This window comes from Coenobita brevimanus, chromosome 84, assembly GCF_032717465.1.
Source record: "Coenobita brevimanus isolate Jiangsu-jjx chromosome 84, ASM3271746v2, whole genome shotgun sequence".
NCBI classification, from domain to species: Eukaryota; Metazoa; Arthropoda; class Malacostraca; order Decapoda; family Coenobitidae; genus Coenobita; species Coenobita brevimanus.
This window is the reverse complement of record NC_137037.1, coordinates 48,120,164-48,144,294: the sequence shown is the minus strand read 5'-3', so window position 1 is coordinate 48,144,294 and position 24,131 is coordinate 48,120,164. Positions and strand designations below refer to the sequence as shown.

The 24,131-nt window shown below is 42.9% G+C and overlaps 2 protein-coding genes across 2 annotated transcripts in view; both read right to left on the bottom strand.

Moving 5' to 3' along the window:
* Window positions 1-17,537, bottom strand: part of LOC145410168 (NF-X1-type zinc finger protein NFXL1) — a 21,498-nt gene extending 3,961 nt beyond the window's left edge. The window contains exons 1-9 of the mRNA XM_080280365.1: window positions 17,511-17,537; window positions 15,639-15,725; window positions 14,352-14,380; window positions 8,044-8,183; window positions 7,246-7,370; window positions 3,739-3,887; window positions 2,038-2,216; window positions 551-813; window positions 43-405 (exon numbers count right to left, since the gene is read on the bottom strand). Coding sequence (XP_080136491.1) covers window positions 43-405; window positions 551-813; window positions 2,038-2,216; window positions 3,739-3,887; window positions 7,246-7,370; window positions 8,044-8,183; window positions 14,352-14,380; window positions 15,639-15,725; window positions 17,511-17,537 — 1,362 coding nt within the window. The remainder of the gene's footprint in view (window positions 1-42; window positions 406-550; window positions 814-2,037; window positions 2,217-3,738; window positions 3,888-7,245; window positions 7,371-8,043; window positions 8,184-14,351; window positions 14,381-15,638; window positions 15,726-17,510) is intronic.
* LOC145410167 (uncharacterized) lies at window positions 15,539-24,131 on the bottom strand. The gene is made up of 4 exons (XM_080280364.1): window positions 23,500-24,131; window positions 19,132-19,267; window positions 18,435-18,564; window positions 15,539-17,811 (listed from the first exon to the last, which is right to left on the bottom strand). The coding sequence occupies exons 1-4, from the start codon at window positions 24,129-24,131 to the stop codon at window positions 17,726-17,728; spliced, it is 984 nt and encodes a 327-aa protein (XP_080136490.1). The 3' UTR covers window positions 15,539-17,725.

The window sequence follows — 24,131 nt, the reverse complement described above, 5'->3', positions numbered from 1 at the left end:
AATATTTATAAAAAAAAAAAAAAAAAAATCTTAAGAGCTTACCTTCTTGTTGCATGTGTGTCGACCACAGTCCCTGAGTCGCTTGCACTTAGTGTCACAGGTGAAGTCACGACTGCATGCCACTTCCTTTTTTCGTGCCCCACAGCGGCACACCTTGACCCTAAACTGTAGGCACGTTGGACACTCCCCCCGATGACATCGCTCTGCACACTGATGTTCTCCACAGGCTAGCATCTTCCCACATGTGTCTCCACACCCTGGCACATCCTGGGTGCATGGCAAGTTATACGTGGTCTTGCCACAAGGGCATGTACGCACACCTCCTCGTGGACAATCCCCACATGCACCATCATGACAAACACGCTCACAAGTGTGGTGTTTACAGCTCAATGCCTTCCCACACACCTGTACCACAGATAAAAAATAAATAAATAACCATACTGACTGACTTCCATACACTACTATTTCACCAGTCTAGTGTTTTAACCATCTGCGACATAAAGCCTTCATAAATAAATAACAATTACCACAATTAAGATTTTTCTGAAACCTTATCACAATGCCATGGAGGAGCAGCACAATCCTTCAGTTGTGTTTTAGCCCCACACACACATGGCTGGCTACTCCGTCGGGTGCAGGGTGGGCAGGGGGTGGGGTGGCAAGTGTCAGGGCAGGGGTGAGCACGGCAGGATAAGGTGTTTGGGCAGCGACGGCCACATGACCACTCTTTGGCTGAACATCGCACTGTTCTGGCTGCACTCTGGCCACAGTGGCATTTCTGGCTCACAGTCTTGGGGCATGGTGGACATGGACCTAATATAAACATAAACATATCAGTAAAAGCACACCATTGCTGAAAAACATGACCTACACATTAGGTTTCCAACTTCAAACCTTTCTATTACTGGCACTATTGGTTGACACCATACTGCTAGATTTCATATTATATTGTCAGATAAAAAAAATATAATATCTCAATACTGATTTCGAAACTAATCTGTAATTCCTAAATATGGTGAAATTTTATAAAGACAATGAAACACATGTAATGACAACGCTACACTGAGCTGTAAAGGCTAACTGTAACTGCCATGATGACAGAAGTGTCATTCTGCAACTAGGGTGTATGGCAAGAGATCTGTAAGTCAGTGCATGGGTGTCCCAGAGCTCCCTGTGGTGATGGAGATTTTTCTATCATAAGAGGTTACCAAGGATTTAGGTTATGGTCCTTCCCTTAAGAGAAAGACCATGATAACCTGACCTCAGCCCTTTTCATTCTGAAGGGCACACTGTGGGACTGGTTGCTATTATTAACAGGTCCAGAGGAGGGAAAAATCCTGATGAGATGAGAGGTGAGGGACAGTCATGGATGGCAGAGAAGGGGCTGGCTGTTACCATTGCTATACCAGATGGGGGGAGAAGACCCTGATGAGAAGTGTAGAGGGGAAAAAAAATGTATGAAAGGGGAGAAGTGTGGATGGAAAAGTCCTGATCTTGAATTTGGCTCTCCATTATCTTTTTTTTTTTTCTTCTTCTTCTTTTTTTTCTTGAAGGGAGCAATTTGCAGGCCCCTGGCCTTTGGTTCCTCCTTCATCCATCCATCCATCCATCCATCATCCAATCCTACGTTGCTCCATGAGAAGCGTAGCAGCCTGGAGCTAGGTAAGTTGGTCCTGACCTTTAAGATGAAAGTGACCAGCATCACTCATCCCCGAGTGGCATTACACAAGCAATAAACCCCAACCACCCCTTGGATATAAACCTTCACCAGCTCAATCCAACTGGAGAACCATGATTACCCACTAAACCACCCGGTGCCATACTTTGGTTAGGTGGTTACCACCCAGCATAGTAACTGGTTTCCTGGTTTAGCTACTGGGAACTATTTGGCTTGTCACTCTGTAGGGTCACCCATAGGCAGAAGGAAGCGGAAAGAATTCCATACATATAAAGAGAGAGAGAGAGAGAGAGAGCAGCAACAGGTGAGGAGGGAATAAAAACAAGCCTGATTAGAGATGTGACAAGTGTTTAACAGACCTGGATGGCAGAGGAGGAGGCAGGTGTGTCCACAGTTTGGGCGGAGGGAGCGTCTACATGTTTCACCACAAGAGTGGGGCGGCAACCATGGGTCAAACTTGGGATCAGTCACCCGGCCACAGAAACATGTGTACTTGCTTGGAATGTTCCACTGAGCATGCTCATGACGGCACTTGGGGCTGTGGCAGGACAAGGGAAAACCAAACAGATAAGACTGGAGGGGTTGTCAGACAAAGTGGAAGTGTTGTTCTTGCTGCTGTTGTTTTTGCTGTTATAACCATAGTCATCTGAAAGTGAGTCTTCTCCTGCATGCTACTCTCCTCCTTTCAGGAAACAGATAACACTGAGGGATGTTTATATTACACTGGTAGCTCCACTGCCCATTTATATTAGTGCAACCATGTGAAGACATCCTCTCCAGCACAAAGAAAAAGGGATGAAATAAATAATCAAATCAGTCAGTCTTGTTACATATCAAGATTGTATGCCAAAATATCACAACTTTTTTCACATAACTACTACTGTAAACTGGGCAAAACTGGCAAATCAGTTTTACAGGCAGCAGTGAAACTTTATTTGGCAATGATTAAGTAAGTCGAAGTAAATGCAGCAGCAAAAAAAAAAATATTATTAATAAAAAAATAAACACAGGCAACTTATAACAGTGCTTACTGTACACAATAACCAGTTGAAAACCCACGTTAAACTTCCATTTCTGTTTTTCTTTCTATTAACCCACCACGGGCTGGCTATTTTTAGCCCTATGGGTCATCCCAGTGCTGGCCACTTTTCGACCTTTTTTTTTTTTTTACTAAAATGATAGATTTTGATGTGGAAACAACGAATTTCGCCATTAAAATGCTCACCGAGGCTCGGAAATGAGTTTTATTGAGCCCTGCATACTCGTGTACAGGTATAGCCGCTCTCTCACGCTCACCACGTACGTGAAAGAAAGTCTTTTTCTATGTAAGGCATACTCAGGCATTTATGCTCAGAAAGTATAGCAATGTGCAGTACACTTTTCTGATTACTTATTACTTCAGCATCTATCACAATTGTTTTTCTCACTGTGAATGCATTATCTTACACTTACTTGAAATAGGTACAACCTGACTTCATTACGTACAGTCCTGGCACTTACAAGAAGGTATTTACAACTTGACTTCACTATATAGTCCCTACACTTACAAGAAAATATTTATAACTTACATGAAAATATTTACAAAATGCCTTCATTATGTACAGCACTGGGTGAGGCCCTTAGGCAGAGTGAGGCAGAGCAAGCATGAGGGGGGGGGAGTAAGTGAGTGTATGGCCTTGACAGCCTGGGGGATGGTAGAGGAACAGTTACCTTACATGCCTGCCAATTTTTACCCACGAATCTTGAAAAATGCGGTCACAGTGAATTTTTTAAAATTTTAATCCGTTTTAAAACGGCACTGGCACTGGCTGCGGAATTATGTCAGACCGTTGGCGGGTTAAACAGCATATGAGGAACCAATATATTAAACATTTTCTGTATTAGTCCTATCACCATACTGACGTGAGTTTCATTATATTCTGGTTACTCCAAGTGTCTGTCACGTTAAGATCATGCAAAATGGACAGCTACCATCATGTGAAAGGATGAACATAGGCTATGCAAGCATGGTCAATGGTATCTAGATGTAACTGTAAATATAGACATCGTGCCAAACTCACCAGCACCACTTGAGTGCAGCTTTATCCATTTGTGTGTTGTGTTCCCCTGATGCAGATAAGGCTTGTGAGAGTTGGAAGAGGCTGTCTTTTGCCCACTTCTGAACGCAGTGGAGGTGGAAGCTGCTGTAGCACTCACCACAACTCCAGATCTAAGGAGGAGGATTCAGGTTAAACATTAGACTCAAGCTGTTGTTGTTGATCACTCCCAATCTGTCTAGCTGTGCAGACTCATCAACCACAGGCAAGCAACTGCCCCGCTGAGCCATTCCAAGCAGTGAACTGATGTTCTTTTGTGGCTGACAGCACCTTGCAACAGTGAGGCACAGGGTGAGTGAAAAGTGTGGAGGTTTGGTTTCTGGATGGATGCTGCATTTGCATCACTCCACCCAGTCAGCAGGGACACCAAAAAGATCCCACCTCACCCTGTTATCTGGATATATGATTACCACACAGCACTGTAAAAATGAATCTTCATGTGCTACTTATAAAATGCATAGGAGGCTTCATTATCATCTCAATTATTAATTTTGCAAAGTACACATTAACATTCTGCTGTATGTTACATATACAGTATTATTTGACTGTCAATGCTAGTGGTGGGTGGGGGCGCTCACCATCCACTCACTCGATGTTGTGCTGCTGTTTGGTGTCTGCCCTTTCCTCTCCTCCATCCTTCTTTTCTTCCATCCTCTTCTGTCTTTCTTTCCTTCATTCTTTCCTTGTCCTTCTGCCTACGGGTGACTTTACACTCCCTCTTCTGTCTTTCTTTCCTTCATTCTTTCCTCTTCCTTCTGCCTGTGGGTGACTCTACACTGAGTGACAAGCCAAATGGTTTCCTGAACACCAGGAAACCATTTACTACGTTGGGTGGTAACCATATAACCAAATTTTAGCGCCTGGTGGTTTAGTGGGTAATAACGGTGCTCCAATTGGACTGAGCCGGTGAAGGTTTATATCCAAGGGGTGGTTGGGGTTTATTGCTCATGTAATGCCACTCAGGGATGAGTGAGGCTGGTCACTCTCATCTTAAATGCCAGGACCAACTGCCTAGCCCCGGGCTCCTACGTTCCTCATGGGGCAACGTAGGATAGGATGATAGATGCAGAGTAACATAAAATAGGTTGTTAAGGTGTACCTTCAGAATTTATTGCTAAAAAAAAAGTGTACTGAAAACTCCAAAGCCACTTAGAATACAATTATCTAGTTGACCAATAGTGCAACCAATATAGCAGCTCCCTGTTTACTTCTCTAATAATTTGTCTTGAAACATCAACTTACACACGTTTGTTCTAATGCTGTCCACAAGAAGAAGAAAGCCTACAAAAGGTACTGGAGTCAACCCACTCCTGAATCTCATCTCTTCTATGTTTCTGCCCAGAATCATGCTAAGTCTGTTCTTCGCTCTGCTAAAAATAATTTCATTCGTACTAAATGCTCTGAACTCTCCAACTTGAATTCCTCCCACTCCTTCTGGCACCTTGCCAAAAATCTATAACAACTTTACCTTATCATCCTTACCTCCTCTTTTCCACTCTAATGGTTCTATAGCTATTTCTTTTATTGATTAAGCAGAACTCTTCGCTCAGGCTTTCTCCTCCAATTCCACCATAGATGATTCTGGTGCTGCTCCTCCATCACTTTCCCCCTCTGACTTCCTCCTGGGTGACATTAAGATATCGTCAACTGATTTATTTTCTGCCTCACCGGCCTCAATACTGACAAGGCATATAGGCCTGATGGGGTCCCTCCTGTTGTCCATAAGAACGGTGCTTCTGTGCATACACCCTGTCTAGGTAAACTCTTTCGCCTTTGTCTATCAACTTGCATCTTTCCTTCTTGCTGGAAGTTTGCTCTCATTCAGCCTGTCCCAAAGAAGGGTGACCATTCCCAGCCCTCTATCACTCAACTGCTTTAACATCCTGTATTTCAAGAGTGTTTGAGTCTATTCTTAACAGAAAAAATTTTAAAGCATCTTTCCTATCACAACTTTCTTTCTGATTGTCTGTATGGGTTCTGCCAGAGACACTCCACTGGCGAACTTCTCACCTACCTTTCAGACCCCTGGTCATCCTCCTTTCAGGACTTTGGCAAAAGCTTTGCCATTGCACTTGATATCTCAAAGGCTTTCAATCAAGTCTAGCATAAATCTTTAATTTCCAAACTGCCCTCTTATGGTTTCTATCCACCTATCTGTGCCTTCACCTCTAGCTTCTTTTCTGGTCATTCTATAGATGCTGTTGTAGACAGCCACCGTTCTTCCCGTAGAGCCATCAACAGTGGTGTTTCTCTGGGTTCTATCCTATAAACAACTCTCTTCCATTTATTCGTCAATAACCTAAGCTGTACATCTAACCTTATCCACTCATACGCGAATGACTCCACCCTTCACCTTTCCATATGTTTTGTTTCCCTCAGTGTCCATCTCAGCAGTTACTTCAGCAAATAAAGGATGAGGCTATGGCGCACTTAATGTCTGACTTGGCTCATATCTCTGACTGGGGTAAAAGTAAACTTTTTCTTTTTAAACCATCAAAAGCTCAGTCCTTACATCTATCAACCCAACACCATCTTCCACAAGAGTACCCTCTAGTTTTTAATAATATCCAGCATAATCCTACACCATCTTTAAATATACTAGAGGTATCATTCTCTCAGGATTTATCTTAGAACATATTACCTCTCTTGTAAAATCTGCTTCCAAGAGATTAGGTGTGCTAAGCCGACTCCGTGCCTTCTTTACCCCAGCACAATTGTTGACTTTATACACAAGTTTTATTCATCCCTGTGTAGAGTACAACTCTCATGAGTGGGGAGGCTCCCCACATACAGCTCTTCTCAACAACATGGGGTCAAAGGCTTTTCGCTTCATTAACTCTCCTCCTCTTACTGGTTCCCATCAACCTCTGTCTCTTCGCCGCACTGTTGTATCTTTATCTCTTTTCTATTGTTACTTCAATGGTCATTGCTCCTCTGAACAGTCTGCTTGCATCCCCCCACCACTACAACAGGCGAACAGCATCTGTCTAGCAACAAACTCTCATACCACTACAACGGGCGCATAGCACCCATCTAACAACAAACTCTCATCCCTCTCCTGTCCAACTCTCTAACGCAAGCATTAACCGTTACTCCCAATTCTTCATATATGCAACAGGTCAACTCTGGAAATGTCATCCTCTGTCAGTATTTCCTACTGCCTATGATCTTCACTCTTTCAAACGCAGTGTGTCCAGGCATCTCGAAATGTACGAATCTTGAGTGTGGCTCTCTGTTATCATGTTTTTGTTTTTTCTTGGAGGGAACAATTAGCAGGCTCCTGGTCTTTGGTTTCTTCTTTCTTGCATGGAATATATATATATATATATATATATATACAGTATATCACACATCTTTTAGTCTATATAACATACAAAAGACTTTGCCAAATAAATAACTGAGGAAGAGATGTTAACACTGCCTCCTATACCACTTATAACATGACCCATAGGCACACAAACTTATACATACAGGGTGTGTGCGCTTGACATTATCGATGCAGATAAGACAAACAAGTGCCCCACTCCTGAAGGCATCTTGGAGGTACTGTTGGGTGCGGCCTCCCTCACCACCACCATAACCTCCATACACACGCTCTGAGGATGACAACACAGTTACACAAGTCAGCATGTGTGATGCCACACAATAGAAAGGACTAAACTCTTTTCACTTTAACTTTACCTAACACTGCCATCTCTCCATCTATAATGTAACAATATATTAACACAAGAATATGATGTCAGTTACAAAGAAATGGTATGGAAAAGATGCAGAGCTGTAGTATTATCACATTTTGCTAATGAGATATATGAAGTCAGCTGTTAAAGCATGAAAATCTGGGGGCCAAGTTAAGGTGAACAAACCAAAGCTTTGATATGAAGAAGAAGAGGGGAAGGACTAACTCAGGTGTGGGTCAGTGGGTACACTGGACCACTTTCAGTGTGGGTTCAGAGAGTGGAACTGATTAATGTATCAGTTATGAAACCATAATTACTAGCACCTAAAAAAAATAAAAGGGGGATTATGAACTCCCGACATAAAAAGAAGACGTTTCAATATATGCATTTCATTATCAGTGGAAAGACGCAATTATATAATCATAATCCAAACCCTACATTCCACAATATATATGCAGAATGGGATGAGAAGGATTCAGAAATAGGAGAGAGAAAACATAAAGGTACACAAACTACAAACACTTGTAGCTGCTGACAATGAAAAATTATAACTGAAGTGTCTGTGGTGCCCGAAATTTAATTAAACACTGACCCATGATGGTGTCCTCCTGAAGGTCTTCCTCTTCATCATCATCATCTTCCCCATCCCCCACCATCGCATGTGTGGCCATGTATCGCTCCACACCTGCCTGAATCTCGCGGCACGCTGCTTCAAACCTACGCTCTCCTGTTCTGTGGGTAAGAATTTTCATTCTTATTTGTTAGTGACAATGTTAAGGAACTAGTCCAGAGCATGCAAAACTGTAGATACTTCAGAAAAAGAACTTATCATAAATAGTTTGGATTCTAGATTACAGTAAATGCTAATGATGTAAGTTTTCTTCCTGATGGGAATAGTACTTCATGCAACACACAGCAACAGAATTCATAAATCATGTACATCATTTCTCTTGGTTCCTCACCTATTATCCTCCTCTTCCTGTTCTGCTTTGGTTCCTTCCTTCTCTCTCTTCCTGCTTTCTCCTCTCCCTCTGCCTCTGCTGCCATCCCATACCCCTCCCCTTGCCTCTCCTCTGTCCCACACACCCCCTCCTTCCCACACACCTCTTCCACCTCCTCCTCCTAATCCCCCTCTTTCCCCTCCTCTTCCAGCTCCCCCTCTTTCCCCTCCTCTTCCAGCTCCCCCTCTTCCTCCTCCACCTCCCCCCCTCCTATCTCCACCTGCACCTCTTCCCCTCCCCTCACCACCATCATTCTGGTTCAGTCCCCAGAATCCTTCAAGTCCTTTATTCTTTCTCCCCTTCTCCTGGCATCCTCCTCCTCCTCCCCTTCCAATCCCTACCCCTCCATCACCCCCTCCCTCAGGCCCTCCTCCTCCTCTGGCTCTTCCTCTGCCTCGCCCTCTCCCTCTCTCAGCCATCTGGAAAATATATACACATGTGAGTATTGAAAAGATATATATATTTAAGCTGGATCTTCATCACTGTTATTCTGATCTTTTTCCCTTCTACAGTTGGGGTGAGCTAGGATCCAAAAACAAGGAGAGAGAAAGTATGTGCAAGGGAGGATTATCAAAAGCATGCTACATGAAATAGCTTTGGCATTACACTTTTTTGGGATAACAATACAGTATTAAGATTTTCTAGAATAAACATCATCAACCATAAACTAATGAACGGCACACATTCCATTCACCCATTTGCATTCATCCCAGTAATTACCTTTGTATGGAAATCTGAACATAGGTTTATTCACTGCCTGGTGAACATATTAATTCTTGGCCAAATTTAACCCCCCAAGAAAAGAAAAAATTATTGACATTAGTCACACATTGCTGCCCCCCCAAGTATTTGTTCTAAAAACAAATTGAAGAGACAAGACTACAACTACATTCCAGCAATGTGAAAAGCAAAAAAACCTTACGTAAGTGAACAGAATATATTTAAAGTCCTGCATACAGAAATTTTTTCTTAAATGGTTTTAAGAACTTGTTTAAAAGCAAAATTTCACAAACTTTCTAATGATTGTATTGGATACCTGATACTACAAACAGCTCTCTAGAGAAAAATGGAATCTTAAACAATTTCAGCAAAGCATGGCAACAAACCAACGGCTTTAGAGGTCTCTGAAATGACTCAGGGAAGGGGTTGTGATGCTGGTTGTTGCATTTTGTGGGGATGTCCTACTATTATGCTTAAAAATATCAGGCAAATTACCAGAGGGCTTTTCCCTCTAAAACAGCTTAAGCTATCTGAATCTAATGTGATGCCTGCAACAAAGAAAACTTGGTCTTGAAAATGTCAGTCAGGAAACCCACATCTAATTGGTCAAGGTACAATGTGCCAAACATACTGAAATGAAACAGGTGCAGGAAACCCATGTATTTAATTAGGATACAATGTAATCAGTCACTCACGCCCAAGAAAAAGGGCTAGAGGAGAATAAAAACAATTAAACAGCTGCTTTGCCATATTAAACGAAAACTACCATGATTTTGATTGCATGGATTTGCCATGGAGGAAGCATCTGGTTACATGAAGTGGTGACGAATACCAGTGAGTGGTATCTTAGACGAAAGTTAAAGACAGCTGTTCTGCAACCATGTAAATGGCAAGTTTTCATTCAAAGTTGCATTAGCCTTCTGTGCGGTAATTTATCTAGATCCTACCAGGCCTCACACATTTTCACGTATAAATTAATCCCTTCTAACCTTATCAACGTCCTAAGTGAAACTACCACACCCTCAGTTCATGCTCCACTGCCGGTGTGACAAACCCAACATTAACATAGCCGCCAACCCACCTCCTTCCGTCACCTCAGTCAGCTGAGTTCTAGCAGCCGCCGCGTCACCCACCAAAACATCTTACTCCCACTACATATGCCGGTATCTTACCGCGTGTTTTTTAAATTATAATTGCAGGGGTCACTGTAAAATAATAAATGAATAAAAGGTTGGTCCTGCCTTCACACCGTGCTATTAATATATGCTACTGCTGTTATTGCCGCTGAGGACACAAAGAGCTTGCTTTTGAAGTGTGTATTCTGTGTTACTGTATAAATTAGTCAATCTTTCGTCAGTACAAGTATCAGTTTTTTTTATTAGGTCGAGTGGTAATAACTATCGTAGGGCCTTCATTTAAAAGGAAAAACCGGACGCCTGCTTGTATGTTGCATTGGTGTAGTTCACTAGAAATGTGTGGTACCAAACCATTAGATTTCATACCTAATGTTTTTTTTTTTTTTTTTTACTTCTTTGATCAGCCATGTGAATGGCTGTTACAAGCAAATGTTGAATAGCCTAGCTGGGGTCTTTTCTTCCTAGCTGGACCTCTGTCAGGTTCAACTTACTCAGCCATCTCTTGCTTCCCAGTAATCATGACCTCTGCTGGCCTGTACATCATCAGAGCCGTTTACTGACTGCTGCTCCAAATTTCTCATCCCCAACCATTTGGGGACAGGGTGGCTCGGTGGTAGAACGCCTGACTCACTCGAGACCGGAGCGTCAGTAGTTCGTTCCTTACCGGGGTAGCTACCCTGCTGGGAGAGGTAGCTCTCTCCCGTCACCTAGCAGGGATTATGATCTATCAAGTTCTTGCTCAGGGAATTCATTACCCCATATACAAACATTCCAAACTCTCCACCCATATCTTGCTTGCAATAGCTCATCAAAGGCAGGTACCCTGTCAGCACATTTTTACTGTACAGTACGTCATTGAATGTACCGGTATTTGTCATGTTTCATTCAAATGCATATTCCACTATTTGTGCACTGCAGAGCAGACTTAATGAATAGTGAGTGCTGTACAAACTGCAACAGTCCTGATACTGAAATTCACTCACATGCACTGCAACTAGTTGCAAATGACTGAGATCTCTTACTGTACTCCCCACAACAGGAACACATAATATTAGCATTCATCATTCTGCCACCAGCATCTTGAGACCAAGCAGCCCCTTAATCCATGCCTCATCCATTTTGATGATCAGCCACTGAGCCCAACTTGGTCCATGTACTATACCATTTTCATTTGGAACTAATGGTAGGTCGTTCCAGATGCAGCACAGGCAAATGTCTAATATGGAGAGAGATTGACCATTTGTAATATTAGCTGAGTACATGATGGATCATGATAGACAATTATAGCCTACTTATGTCCATTTAGTACAGCAAAGTAGCCCTAACAGCAGGTCTGTCACACTTGACCCCAGCAGTGCATGAGTGCATAGGTGGGGTGGGTGGGCAAAGAAGCCAATCCCTCCTCCCTCGGCTCATATCTTCATGAAGGCTCCAACATGCTTGCATTGCTTGGTCTCTAGCAGCCGCTCAGCTGTATTCAGTCCCTTCTTTGGTCTGCCACTGGCAACTCTACCCTCATTGTTGTCAAGAATAAAATTAAGTTCTCAAATCACTGGGGGGACGCGGTAGCACAGTGGTAGCGCGCTGGACTTGTGATCGGGGGATTGCAAGTTCGAGCCTCGCCCGGGCTGCCGTGCCAGGAGGGGTAGCTCTCTCCTGTAACCCTAGCGGGGCTATATAGTCCAATACAGGGCTTAGCTCGGGGGAACTCCATTTCTCCCATTTCTCAAATCACTGGTGGCTTTAGGGGTGGTCAAATGTGACAACTGCCCAGGGCCCCTCTCACATAGGGTGCCCCCCAAAATGTGTGATACATATCATTATATTAATGAAAAAATTTGATACAGTTTAGTTTTTATTCTTTCACTTAACATCACAGTTAAGTAAAGATGTTTTAGAACCTGGATTGTTCTGTATAGAAGTTGCTGGTATTTTAATGTCAGGATATGAATATCATAGGTTGTGCTGGAGGGCCACATGAGACTCTGCTGTCCAGGATCCACCAAAGTTAAGGCCATCACTACTCATAAGATGCATGTACAGGATACGGAAACCTACTTGTCATTATGCTGTACAAAGAGTTCTGTCTCGGATTGTTATATGTTTTCCTTATTGAAATGTGGGATTCTGATTTTACACAAAACAAATAATTAAACATCTCAGGCTGTTTATTTCTTGACTAATACTGTAGTACAATATACAGTACAGTACAGCTGTACTTGAACAAGGCACAGTTGAAAACTGGAAGAACAGTAAAGCTTGAACCCCTTCAGTACATTTTTTATTCATTTACTCATTTACTACAGCCAAATTATTATACGCAGCTTAAAGGGAGACCTCTTGTGGTCAAGAGGTTATACTCACTGGCTTAGGAGTATTGTAGCACCTCTTCCTCAGCAGTTTATTTCTGTATTCAGGATATCAGTGCTATTTTCTGTGTTATACTGTGTATGCAATGTACTGTATGTCATTAATGAAAAGGCAAGGATAACATACAAGTACTGTATATGAAGTTATGTAGATGAGATGTGCAGAATAAATTGAAAGAGGTTCTTGAAAGCCTTCAAAGCTCACAAGAATAAAGCCCAGTAGTAATAGTAGTTGCAGCCCCAGGTTCATCTGAATGTAAACCAGGTGGACTGCAGGCTGCTGCAACCCAACATCCTCCTTCTGGGGGGATAAAGAGGAAGTTGAGGGACAATTGTATAGGCAGGCAGCTCCACCAGCTAGTTATATCAGTGCCACTATGTGAAGGCATTCCTCTCTAGCACTAGAATAAGGTCTAAGGAGTTAGAAACAATTTCATCTAACCGTTACAGTGTGGTTGCAGCATTTTATACAGTACAATAATTCATTCATGTATATGACCAATTATTTTATTATGATGAAGTGAGGCCTATTGTAGTCAAGTTGTTAGAAGGAATTTTCAGGTAGGGCAGGGTAAAATGGGGAACAGGAAGGGAAGGGAGAAAATGGAGCAGGTGTAGAAGGAGTACCATAAAACAAAGGAAGGGGGAAGTAAAATCAAGGAAAGAGGAAGAGGCAAGGAAAGTATTGAAAAGTTAGGAAGTTTTTAAAAATTTTACTGATATTATATAAATAAAATATATGCAAATATCAACAGTGGATATTTTACCTTGGATCCTTCAACAATAATTCAAGAGATGGAAGCAGAATGTACCAAATATGTATTCATGTTTAACCTGCTACTATGGGTAAAGGATTGTTCAAACATTTAGATCACTCAGTATGCTTCATGTGGTGAAAACTATAAACCACACTAGGAAACACTCATGCCCAGACAGTATATAATGTAAATGCAGTATGAAATACTGGACCATAATACTGACTGACGGTGTAAAATTGATTCATTCGTGTTCAAAGTACAGTACAGTATACCTGCTCCTTTTTTTTTTCTTTTAAGTACAGGTACAAACATTTCTGACCTTTTCATGCCGTGTTTCAAATTCTGGCATAAAAACTCTTTCTGTAATAAATTTTGTACGTACATTGTCGGCAGGGGCGTACCAAGAGATTTGGGGGGCCCGGGGGGTCTAGGTTCTTTGCGGGGGCCCCCCCTCCTGGAGGGGGGCCCCCGCAAAGAACCTAGCCCCCCTTATTCTCAAAACTTATCTAATATCTCAGACGTGATTGTCGGGATGATAAATATATATATATATATATATATATATATAAATTAGCTTATAAATTTTTAGGACTTTTGGGAGGCCCCCTTTCAATTGGGGGCATGGGGGGCAGTTTCAAACAGCCCCCCCCGCCCCCCCTTCAGGTATGCCACTGATTGTCGGTCCTCACATAAAAACTGGGATGTGTACTGGTGAAATTCCACATAAAGTAAAACAAAACTTTAAAGTGCATTAAAAGCAACTTCAGGTGAAAAACAGGTACCATATTATTTATCAGCTACAGTACTTACTGACTAACAACTTCAAACAGGACCTAGCCAATCATCAGATTTGTTCCCTGTTACATAAACACATACACGTAACTTGGATATCTACAAAAACTGAAGTTCCTCTAACCTGTTTTTGCTGTACTGTACTTCAGGATCCTATAAGAAGGAGATGGAGGTTGAGTCAGTAGAGAGGTTATCTGCTGTGCCAGTGGACACAGGTTGGAATCCTGACCGGGGCAGGGAAGAGGTTAAGGATCTGAACTTTCCTAAAAGCATAATGCTCGCTAACATCCCCACTAATAACAATACACCAGTCCTGTATGAGACAGTCCTAGCATGTATTCAGTATGGATGGTGGGTGTTAGCACTGAAGTGGTGGTATGTAGAGATGTATACTATGTAGGAGGTATTCTGGGCCTTAGAGAACAGGCTGTTCAGTCAATGACCAGAGTCAGATGCATTTAAAAAAAAAAAAAAAAAAAAAAAATGCACATTCTGCTTCTGCATTAAAAAAAAAAAAAAAAAAAAATTGCACATTCTGCTTCTGTCTTAATGAAAATATGAAGACATACAAAAATAATGTACTCCACCATATTACAACTACGATAGTCTTGGGCTTCTACACTTTGCAAGAAGTAATATGCAGCAGGTTGCTACCATTTTTATGATTACCTCATTCCTTCACATATAAAATGCATATGCTTCTGTACTACAAATGACAGTTTAGTGTATTGTTATTATTCCTGGTAACATTTTGACTAGACAGTGAGGTACAGCAGTGGTAAATCTAAAAACCCATCTAAATCCATTTCTAGCTTCTCTTAAAGCTGCCACCTATATTCATCTACGATATCTATTTGTATTTGGAAAGGAGAGCTACTAGAACTTGCTTGAATTGTCCACTGCAGCTTGGGATCCATGCATCATGAGACAAGTCCACTTTCAGTTCTTATTTGTTTCTATTTCTACTGTAAACATGTATACTGTAACTGCATCTGTTCAGTAGTCATCCTCCTTTCATCTACTCTTTATTTAAGAAATACAATATACTGAATAAAAAAATAAAAAAAAATCCATAAGTTTGAACTTCTATCAAACTCCCCTAATATCTGCTTAATTTCTCACTCATTCACAAGTTCTTTACAACTACAGCAACAGTATCATCTACATTTCAAGAAATTTGTGCACTTGTATTCAGGCATTTACAAACCTTAGCCTACAGGACACTGTACTGGTAATGCTTATCTATCTATAGCCAGATGCCTTAATCCTGTAAGGGATGGCCACAACTAAAGTGCCTCCATGTTGCCCTGTCTCCTTTCCATCAGGCTGTTCTCTCTCCAACTAGCACAACAATTTTCTCTTTGGAGGCACAGTACTGTTATCCATCCTCTGGATTCATTAACAAACTCACAATCAATTCCCTCTCATAACTCATGTCCTCATTTGCAGGAAGAACAGTAGACATGGGAAGGTTCATGGTCCCTTCTTCTTGTCCTTCCTGCAAGAACAAATTGCAGTTAAAGCAGGGAATTGATCTGTGATTTGTGAGTGAATCTTGGCCCATGTTTTTGGAGATCCAGCTACTATAGAGCAACGCCAAACATGACTATGCATTAGCCTACTCTGCTTTTCCACTTATCCATCTATCACTGTTTACAGTACAGGGTATATACTCATTTGTAGTTCACCTGTACGTGTCACTTATCTCTTATTCTTGGTTTCCACTTATCCATCTATCATTATTTACAGTGTATACTTATTTGTGGTTCACCTACACATTTCAATCATCCATTTTCACAGACTCATTATCAACAATATACTGTAGTCACACTTTTAAAATACACAGGTGGGAATACAGGTACAAACATCAGTAACACAGTTAGCATGATGAAAATATAAATCTGCTATGTTCTATCATTTAATCTTTTTCTGTACTGCCCCCATCAGGAGCACAGGGCCCCCTCAGATGTGTTTTATATCTGATACAACTAGAAAACTAATGGTCACTGCATAATGATAAATAACATAGAATATATGTTCTAAAAAAATTTGGACAGACATTTTATTCATCCATTAGTGTGTAAAAATAGCTAGATACAGTTTATCTACACTATGACTAGGAAGAACAAGAACAGTTAGGCTTTTGTAGCAACTCTTTGGAACTTTCCGAGGTTATGACTGAGGACTGGCCGTGAAGAAAAAAAAAAAAAAATCCTGTTTACAAGAGCTGTGGTAATTTTCAGGAATGTCCATTAATCTTCGCTGTAGGGGGAAAAAAAAAAAAGTGGTTACATGACCCTCCAGAATAACTGAGGGCTGGAGAAGATTGTATGATTATGGTACAGTATACAGTGCAATACAGGTACAGTATTTGGCTAGACACTTGGATTTTTATTGTTTATCCACCTTAATTTGGCTGAGATTTTTGTCCTTTTGTAGTTCATATCCAGTAACTCACTGGCAGAATAAGGCAATGCTGAGACTCTACACCCTTTCAGTAGAATTTCTTAATGACAAGCATTATATTCTGGTGTTAATTTCTTGTTACAGCTCAGCATTCATATTAGACCAAAGGCAGCTTAAACCAAGCTAAGGTGGACAAAGTATATTAAGGGTTCAACCTTAAAGTAAATACAATATGCAGAATTGTGAAGTTCTACAAAGACAGTTCGCTTCTTCAGAATAATTGACCCTGTAGTTTTCATTTTTCATTCATTGCCAGACGCCATGTATCCCAAACGGGGTGGCAAAGGGCTTAGAGTTAATTGTTTTACAGGGAGGGGCACTAATCCTCCACCAACCCCACTTGACGTAGATATGATAAAATGTCTGGTAAGCCAATCTCTGAATCACCTATAGAGTTAGTTAATGGAAACTGTGAGGACATGATTTCTTTTGAAATGATGCAAATTATCATTCAGTCCTCAAGACAAAGAAAAATGGTACATTAATGAAATACCAGCACTCAAGACCTATGGATTTGAGCTATGGTCTTGCATATACACTCCTGTAAAGTACAAGCTGCCCACACAGGGAGCTGTAATTCCTTTGGCACAAAAACAACTACAGTACTTTACATCTAACTAGCCCATAACTTTTTATATCTCTTTCTAAATATGTTCAGTATGAAGATTAGTTTTCCTGGTATTCTAGGTTACTGGCCTAAAGCATCAGGTGGAATGAAGGTAAATTGGTTTGCAATTACTGTACTATGAATCTGTACAAGGCAGTTGAAGGATATTTAACCATATAGTCATACCAGGGGCATAGAGCAATCACCTACCCATACATGTTCCAATCCCACATTCATATCAGCATGGGAGGCTCTCAAGCACTTTTCTATTAGCACATTTCTGCATGTAGCTAGTTAAAATTCTCTTCTTTGTTATTTAAGCAATTTTTGTAAGTATTAAAAATAAAAAATAAATTGCATAGAAATAATTAGCTGTAAAATTTAGTATACAACAATGTAACCCTGTCATGGTGGTTGTTGTTGCACTAGTCATATTCCGAGCCAATGGTGATGGAGATGTCACCTGGGTGGATGACTGTAGTATGATACCATTGGTTGGTATCCACAAACACTGCAACACAATACAACACAGTCATTAGAAAAACACTACTGTCTTTGAAAGTCACAATGGCTCTTTGACTTAACTTTAAGATTTTCAGAAAATACAAAAAAAGTGCAGGCTAACATTATAAGGATGCACAAGGCAGTTCCTATATGGAGCATTAGGCAGCATAAGTTTATATAATAACCATATATCCAACAATCTGAGCTCTAGCAGTTAAAGCTGACATACTGTATTTGAAACACTAAAAAAAATATAACATTAATGCTAAAAAAGCTGATAGCTGTATCTGTGACTGATTAAAAGTGAGTAATGAGTATATATGGGGCTGAAGTTCTTTCCTGTGTTTTCCATCCCACTCAGTTTCTTCTTTTTTTACATACCTATGGTACTAATAGCTTTGACTCACATCCCAGGACCTTGATGAACACTGATGTGACCTGATGATTCTGCTTCCTGGTTATACAAACATCCCACAACTCCCTCCCTATCTCCCAAAAGGAGGAGGAGGAACTGCAGGAGGAAATCATCTTCATCCTACAGTCCACTGGGTTTATATTCAGGTTAAACTGAGGCCACAGAAATAACAACAACAATAACAACAACAACAAAAAATGACATCGAACACTGACCAATATCACCACGATGTGCGGTGAGTGAGAGTGGTGAGCATGTGTCACTGCACTCAGGGACAGGGTGCAGGTGCCACGTCTTGCTTCCTCGTATCTGTGCCTGCCAGGAGGGTCGCTGCACATAGTCCAGCTAGAGAATGGGAGACATTACTCAGTACCGTATGTCACCATTATACAGTATGTCACCTATTTCAAGGGGATGAGCAGAATCCAGAATTAAAGATGAAAAACATAAGAAGAGCAGAAATTATGATAAGAGAGTGCTCAGTGAACTGGACCATACATTCATTCATTTATCATTCCAGCCTTCATAAGTGTTGGCTGAAATCCACAGCATGATCTCAACCACATTTATGCCTTATCTTTATTAAGTCAATCTTCCAGCTACTGTAGGACTATGTGGCAGAGTCATTCCAAGACTTTCCCTACATAAAAAGGGTGAAATTCCTGTTCTCTGCACCTCCATACATATTTCATCCATCCAGCTCTATCCTTGACAGCAAACAGTAATTAATGGCTGAAAATCAAAGACAAAGATGTATGAAAACATAAGGTTTCAACTGAAGTTAGTCAAGAAAATTGAGCTAACATGGGTAAGGTTCAGTGATTAAAACCTAGACATATAAATGATCAGTTCTTACATACAGTGTGTGGTATCTGTGTGACTAATATGTGGTAGTAAGAATAATTATCTCACATGCCAAGCTGCCCCTGGTCCATGTGTTCCCATAAAGATCCAGTCAAGGGCAGAGTGCTCAGCGTGGAGAGGCAGGAAGGCAGGGCGAGGGGCCACCTCTCTTAGTACAGCAGCAACACCAGGACTGCAGTTGCTCCTGCCACAGAGACAACACTCATACATTGTCAGGAGCATCATTCTAACCTGACTTCTATCTATCTATCTATCTATCTATTGCCAGATTCCATAATCCCATAAGGGGTGGCCATTTGACTTTGAGTCATTTGTTTTACAGGGAGAGGTACTAACCCTCCACCAACCCACTTGCTGACACATAGGGAGCACGTATAGTTTGGTTATATGGTTACCACCCAGCATTGTAAATGGTTTCTTGGCTTACAGGAAACCATTTGGTTTTTCACTCAACATAAAGCCACCTGCAATGGAAAGAAAAGCAATAAGAAGTGACAGGAAAGATGGTAGAAATAGGAAGAGAGGAAGGCCGGCACAGAAAAAGAATGAAAAAGGCTAAGGAAGGAGTAGGCAGCACTACATCAAGTGAGTGGATGATGGTCGCCACTACCTACCACTAAATGCTAGCCATAGCACTGAATTTTTCTCTGCTTAAGGCTGAAAATCTGATCCAAGTAAAGGTGAAAGAACTATAGAATGTGAAGGTAAAAAGAGATCATCATCATCTTCATTATCATCATCAAAGCCCTATTCCTGCTAAGATAAATGTTGCTATCAACTCAGTTACATATCTGTGCTGGAAAAATGAACATTCATTACTGGGTGTGTGTGTGTGTGTTTTAGGGACAGGTTCCATCTAGTTGTTTATAGAAATACTTTGAGTTTCAGTGTAAGTTTTCAAGGCAGAGCAAGGCAGGGTATGGCAGGCCAGTGCAAGGCAAGGTAAGGCAGGTCATGTCATGCTTAGTTGCGTAATGCAGAGAAGGGCAAGGCAGGGTTTGATAGGGCAAAACAAGGCAAGGCAAGACAGGGAATGTCAAGGCAGGGTGAGAAAAGCAAGGGCAAGGCAGGGTAGGGGCAGCGTAAGATAGAACAGGGCAAGGCAGGGTAAGATAGGGCAGGGCAAGGCAGGGTAAGACAGGACAGGACAAGGCAGGGGAAGACAGAGCAGGGAAAGACAGGGCAGGGGAGGACAGGGCAGGGTAAGGCAGACAGTAGAAATGATGCATGACTCCAAACACAAGATCAGGAGGATTAAGGTGATGTAGCATTAATATTCAAAATGGCAAGGAAAATTAAGTGGTGCAACAGAGGCAAGTCAGCAATAATGAGAATTAAGATACAAGACAAGGCAAGGCACTGTAAGGCAAGGCAGAGTGGAGTGATTTAGAGCAGGGAAGGGCAGGGGTGAGTCGGGTGATTTAGGAAAAGGGAAGGAATGGCAGGATGTGATTAAGGTAGGGTAGATCAGGGTGGAATAAGGTAATGTAGGGATAGGCAGGGAAGGCAAGGGCAGGGAGATGCAGGGCAGGGAAGGGATGGGCAGGGCAGGGCAGGACAAGGAAGGGTAAATGGACTGACGATATGAGGGTTGAATGGTAAAGAATGATTGAGTGAGTGAGTGAATGTGAAGAGGTAAGGCAGGACAGGGTGGGGTGAGTAGGCTGGATGGAGAAGAGAGAGAGAGAGAGAGAGAGAGAGAGAGATTACACTGCTCTTAACATAGCTTCACATAGTTGTAGTTAAAAAGTTAGGCCTACTCTGAGATAAGGGTAGAACTGAGTAACACCATATCAAACGAATTTAGGGGCCTGTAATTTATCTCTAATGGCATAAACGCAGGGGGGAGGGGGTTTGGGGGAGTCCAGGCCCCCTAGTCAAACCCTTTGCCACCACTGCCCTCCCCCTATTTCAAATATCGGATTATTTAACTTGCGTACATTGTGTTGCAGTGGACTCCCCCAAAATAGAGCTTTGTTGCAACTGGTCCCCCCCACCACCATTTTGGAAAAATCTAACTACGTCACTGCTTATACTGAGAGAGAGAGAGAGAGAGAGAGAGAGAGAGAGAGAGAGAGGAAGTAGGTAACATTACATTGTACGTAATAGCATGGCTTCACGTGACTGTAATTAATACTGAGAGAGAGAGAAAAAGAGAGAGAGAGAGAGGAAGTAGGTAACATTACATTGTACGTAATAGCACGGCTTCACGTGACTAATTAATACTGAGAGAGAGAGAGAGAGAGAGAGAGAGAGAGAGAGAGAGAGAGAGAGGAGTAAGTGATTAGTAAAATTAAAGAGGGGGAGAGAAGGGGAGGGAGGGGCAGGGGAGGGGGAGTTGACCGATAATGGAGGTAGGGGAAGATGAAGGAGGGAGGGAGGCGGGAGGAAGAGAGGCAGGGAGGCAGGAAGAGAGGGAGGGGAGAGAGGAAGGGAGCGAGAGGAGGGAGGAGAGACGGAAAGAGAAGGCGAAGGAAGGATGGGAAAGGAAGGGAGGGAAGGAGGGAGGGGGAAAGAGGAAGAGAAGAGAGATGTGGAGAGGGGAACGTGGGTGAGGAGGAGAAAGGAAGGAAGAAGAGAAAAATGAGATGGAAAAGAAAGGAGAGGAAGGGAGAGGAGGGAAAGAAGAGAAGCGGGGGGAGGGAGGGAAGGGGTAGAAACGGAGAGAGAGAGAGAGAGAGAGGTGGGGGAGGTTACGTCTCCTGCAGAGAAATTTAAGATTCACAGTTGAATCAATTAACTACACGCACCTGCCTCACCCCACCTACCTCACCCCATATCAGTCTCACCCTACCTGCCTCACCTTACCTGCCTCACCTCATTCCTGTCTCACCCTACCTGTCTCCCCCCCTACCTGCCTCACCTTACCTACCTCACCCACAGCTGCCTCACCCCACCTGTCTCACCTCATACCTGCTCACCCTACCTGCTTCACCCCCTACCTGCCTCACCCTATCTGCTTCACCCATACCTCCCTCACCCTACCTGCTTCATCCCCTACCTGCCTCACCCTACCTACCTCACCCCATACCTGCCTCACCCTACCTGTTTCACCCCATACCTGCCTCAGCCCACCTGCCTTACCCTACCTGTCTCACCTATACCTGACTCATCCTATACCTGCCTCACCCTACCTGTCTCACCCCGTACCTGTCTCACCCTACCTGCCTCATCCCACCTACCTCACCCCATACCTGTCTCACCCGACTTGCTTCACCCTACCCGTCTCACCCCACTTCCCTCACCCCATACCTGCCTCACCCTATACCTGCCTCATCCTAAATCTGTCCCACCCTATACCTGCCCCAGCCTATATACCTGGCTCATCCCACCTGCCTCGCCTCACCTGCCTCACCCTATACATGTTCACACCACCACCTTTAATTTTCTGTCTATTTGTCTGTCTGTCTCACTTGACTATCTCGTTTGCTCATAAGTGTCTGTCTGTCTGTCTGTCTGTCTTGTTTATCTGTCTGCCTCTCCTGTCTATCCGTCTTAAGTTTGTCATTAAGCCTTATTTGCTTGTCTGTCTTTTCACCTACCTGTCAGATTGTCTCCTGGTCTCTCTCTCTCTCTCTCTCTCTCTCTCTCTCTCTCTCTCTCTCCCCATTGTTACAGCGTCACAATGGCGGGCGTTATACCACCCTACTCTACCCCGCCCAATTTCCTGTCCACTTTACCCAGGATTCACAAACAAACTTTCGATCTCATTTCTATGATTGGTTTTTACAGGAAAGACAAGTGAAAGAAAATGAATAATCTACCCATAGCTCTTCGTTCTTTCTACAGAAAGAAACTCCTGCTTACGAGAGAGAGAGAGAGAGAGAGAGAGAGAGAGAGAGAGAGAATTCAACTTAACATCTTCCCATGTCTCCGTGGTCTCCCTGCAAAAACATAACGAAAATGCGACGGGAAATCGCTTGTATCTCTTTCAAGTTAAAATATTCTCATCCCTGGATTTGAATACACATATCTTACTATATTAATCTACGTCTCGTGATTGCAAAAAAAATGAGTCATGGGAAGATAATGTGTTAAGATTCGCGGACTAACTTTGGGCAATATATTTCTCGTACCCAAAGAACAAGCGACATGGGTAGATTTTAAGTTGAGATTTACATAATAACCCACGTTTCTCTCTCTCTCTCTCTTGCTGCCCCACTAAGTGAAGCAACAACTTGAGTGCCACTTGCCTCTCGAGGATGATTTGTTACCCTCTCACCTGCCACTCTGCACTCCACCACTGCATCGCTGCACCCATCCCCACTTCACTACTCTCCACATGGTTTTAGCACTTCATTCAGTACTTTACCACTATACAGTATGCACATTATGTTATTTATTTCTAACAACACCCAATACGTTATTGTGGAGTCAGTTTTAATCGAGTCTTTAAAATGCTAATGAAATACTGACCATCCGAAGTACCAGCGCTGTGGGCGTGTGAGGTCGTGGAGGGCGGCATGTAGGGTGAGGTAGCGGGTACGGAAGGGCAGGAACTGACAGTCTTGCGCCACGGCCTGGTACGACCCAGGCACGTTGTCGTACAAGCTGCGGAAGAATGACTCCGAGAATGTGTGGAGTGCTGGCCAGTGCGCTGCGCCGCCACGCACCACCAGCGGCCGTGACAGGTAGGCCCAGCGCGAGAACTCCTGCTGGGTGACATTACTGCTGAGGGTGACCACGCCGCCCCCACACACCCGTCGGCAGGGGGCGAGGGGGCGGGTGGCCTCCTGTACCAGATAGTTGTTGCGCACCAGGCACCGCGCACCTCCCATTTCATTCCACACCAGTGCCAGTGCCAGCGCCAGTGCCACCACCGCCCCTCCCCACCACCACTTCTGCCACCGCCTGCCACTCTTTGCTTCAGCAGCCAGCAAATGTGGTTCGCGCTCATGACATGTCCTGGCGACGTAGAGAGCGTGCAAGGCAGGTGTAGTGATGCCTGCCTGCCTGGCATCCTGCACCAAGGCATCGCACAAGACCCGCACCTTAAACACGCAGTCCACCCCGGGGCCTCCGACGTACACGTTATTGTTCACTGCCAT

Excerpts from the sequence above, each read along its gene's own strand:
- LOC145410167 (XM_080280364.1), bottom strand. The coding sequence starts at position 24,131 with ATGGCAGTGAACAATAACGTGTACGTCGGAGGCCCCGGGGTGGACTGC. Across the intron at positions 19,268-23,499 it reads CAGCGCTGGTACTTCGGATG|GAGCAACTGCAGTCCTGGTG; the intron begins GTCAGTATTTCA and ends TCTCTGTGGCAG. Across the intron at positions 18,565-19,131 it reads GACCAGGGGCAGCTTGGCAT|CTGGACTATGTGCAGCGACC; the intron begins GTGAGATAATTA and ends CCCATTCTCTAG.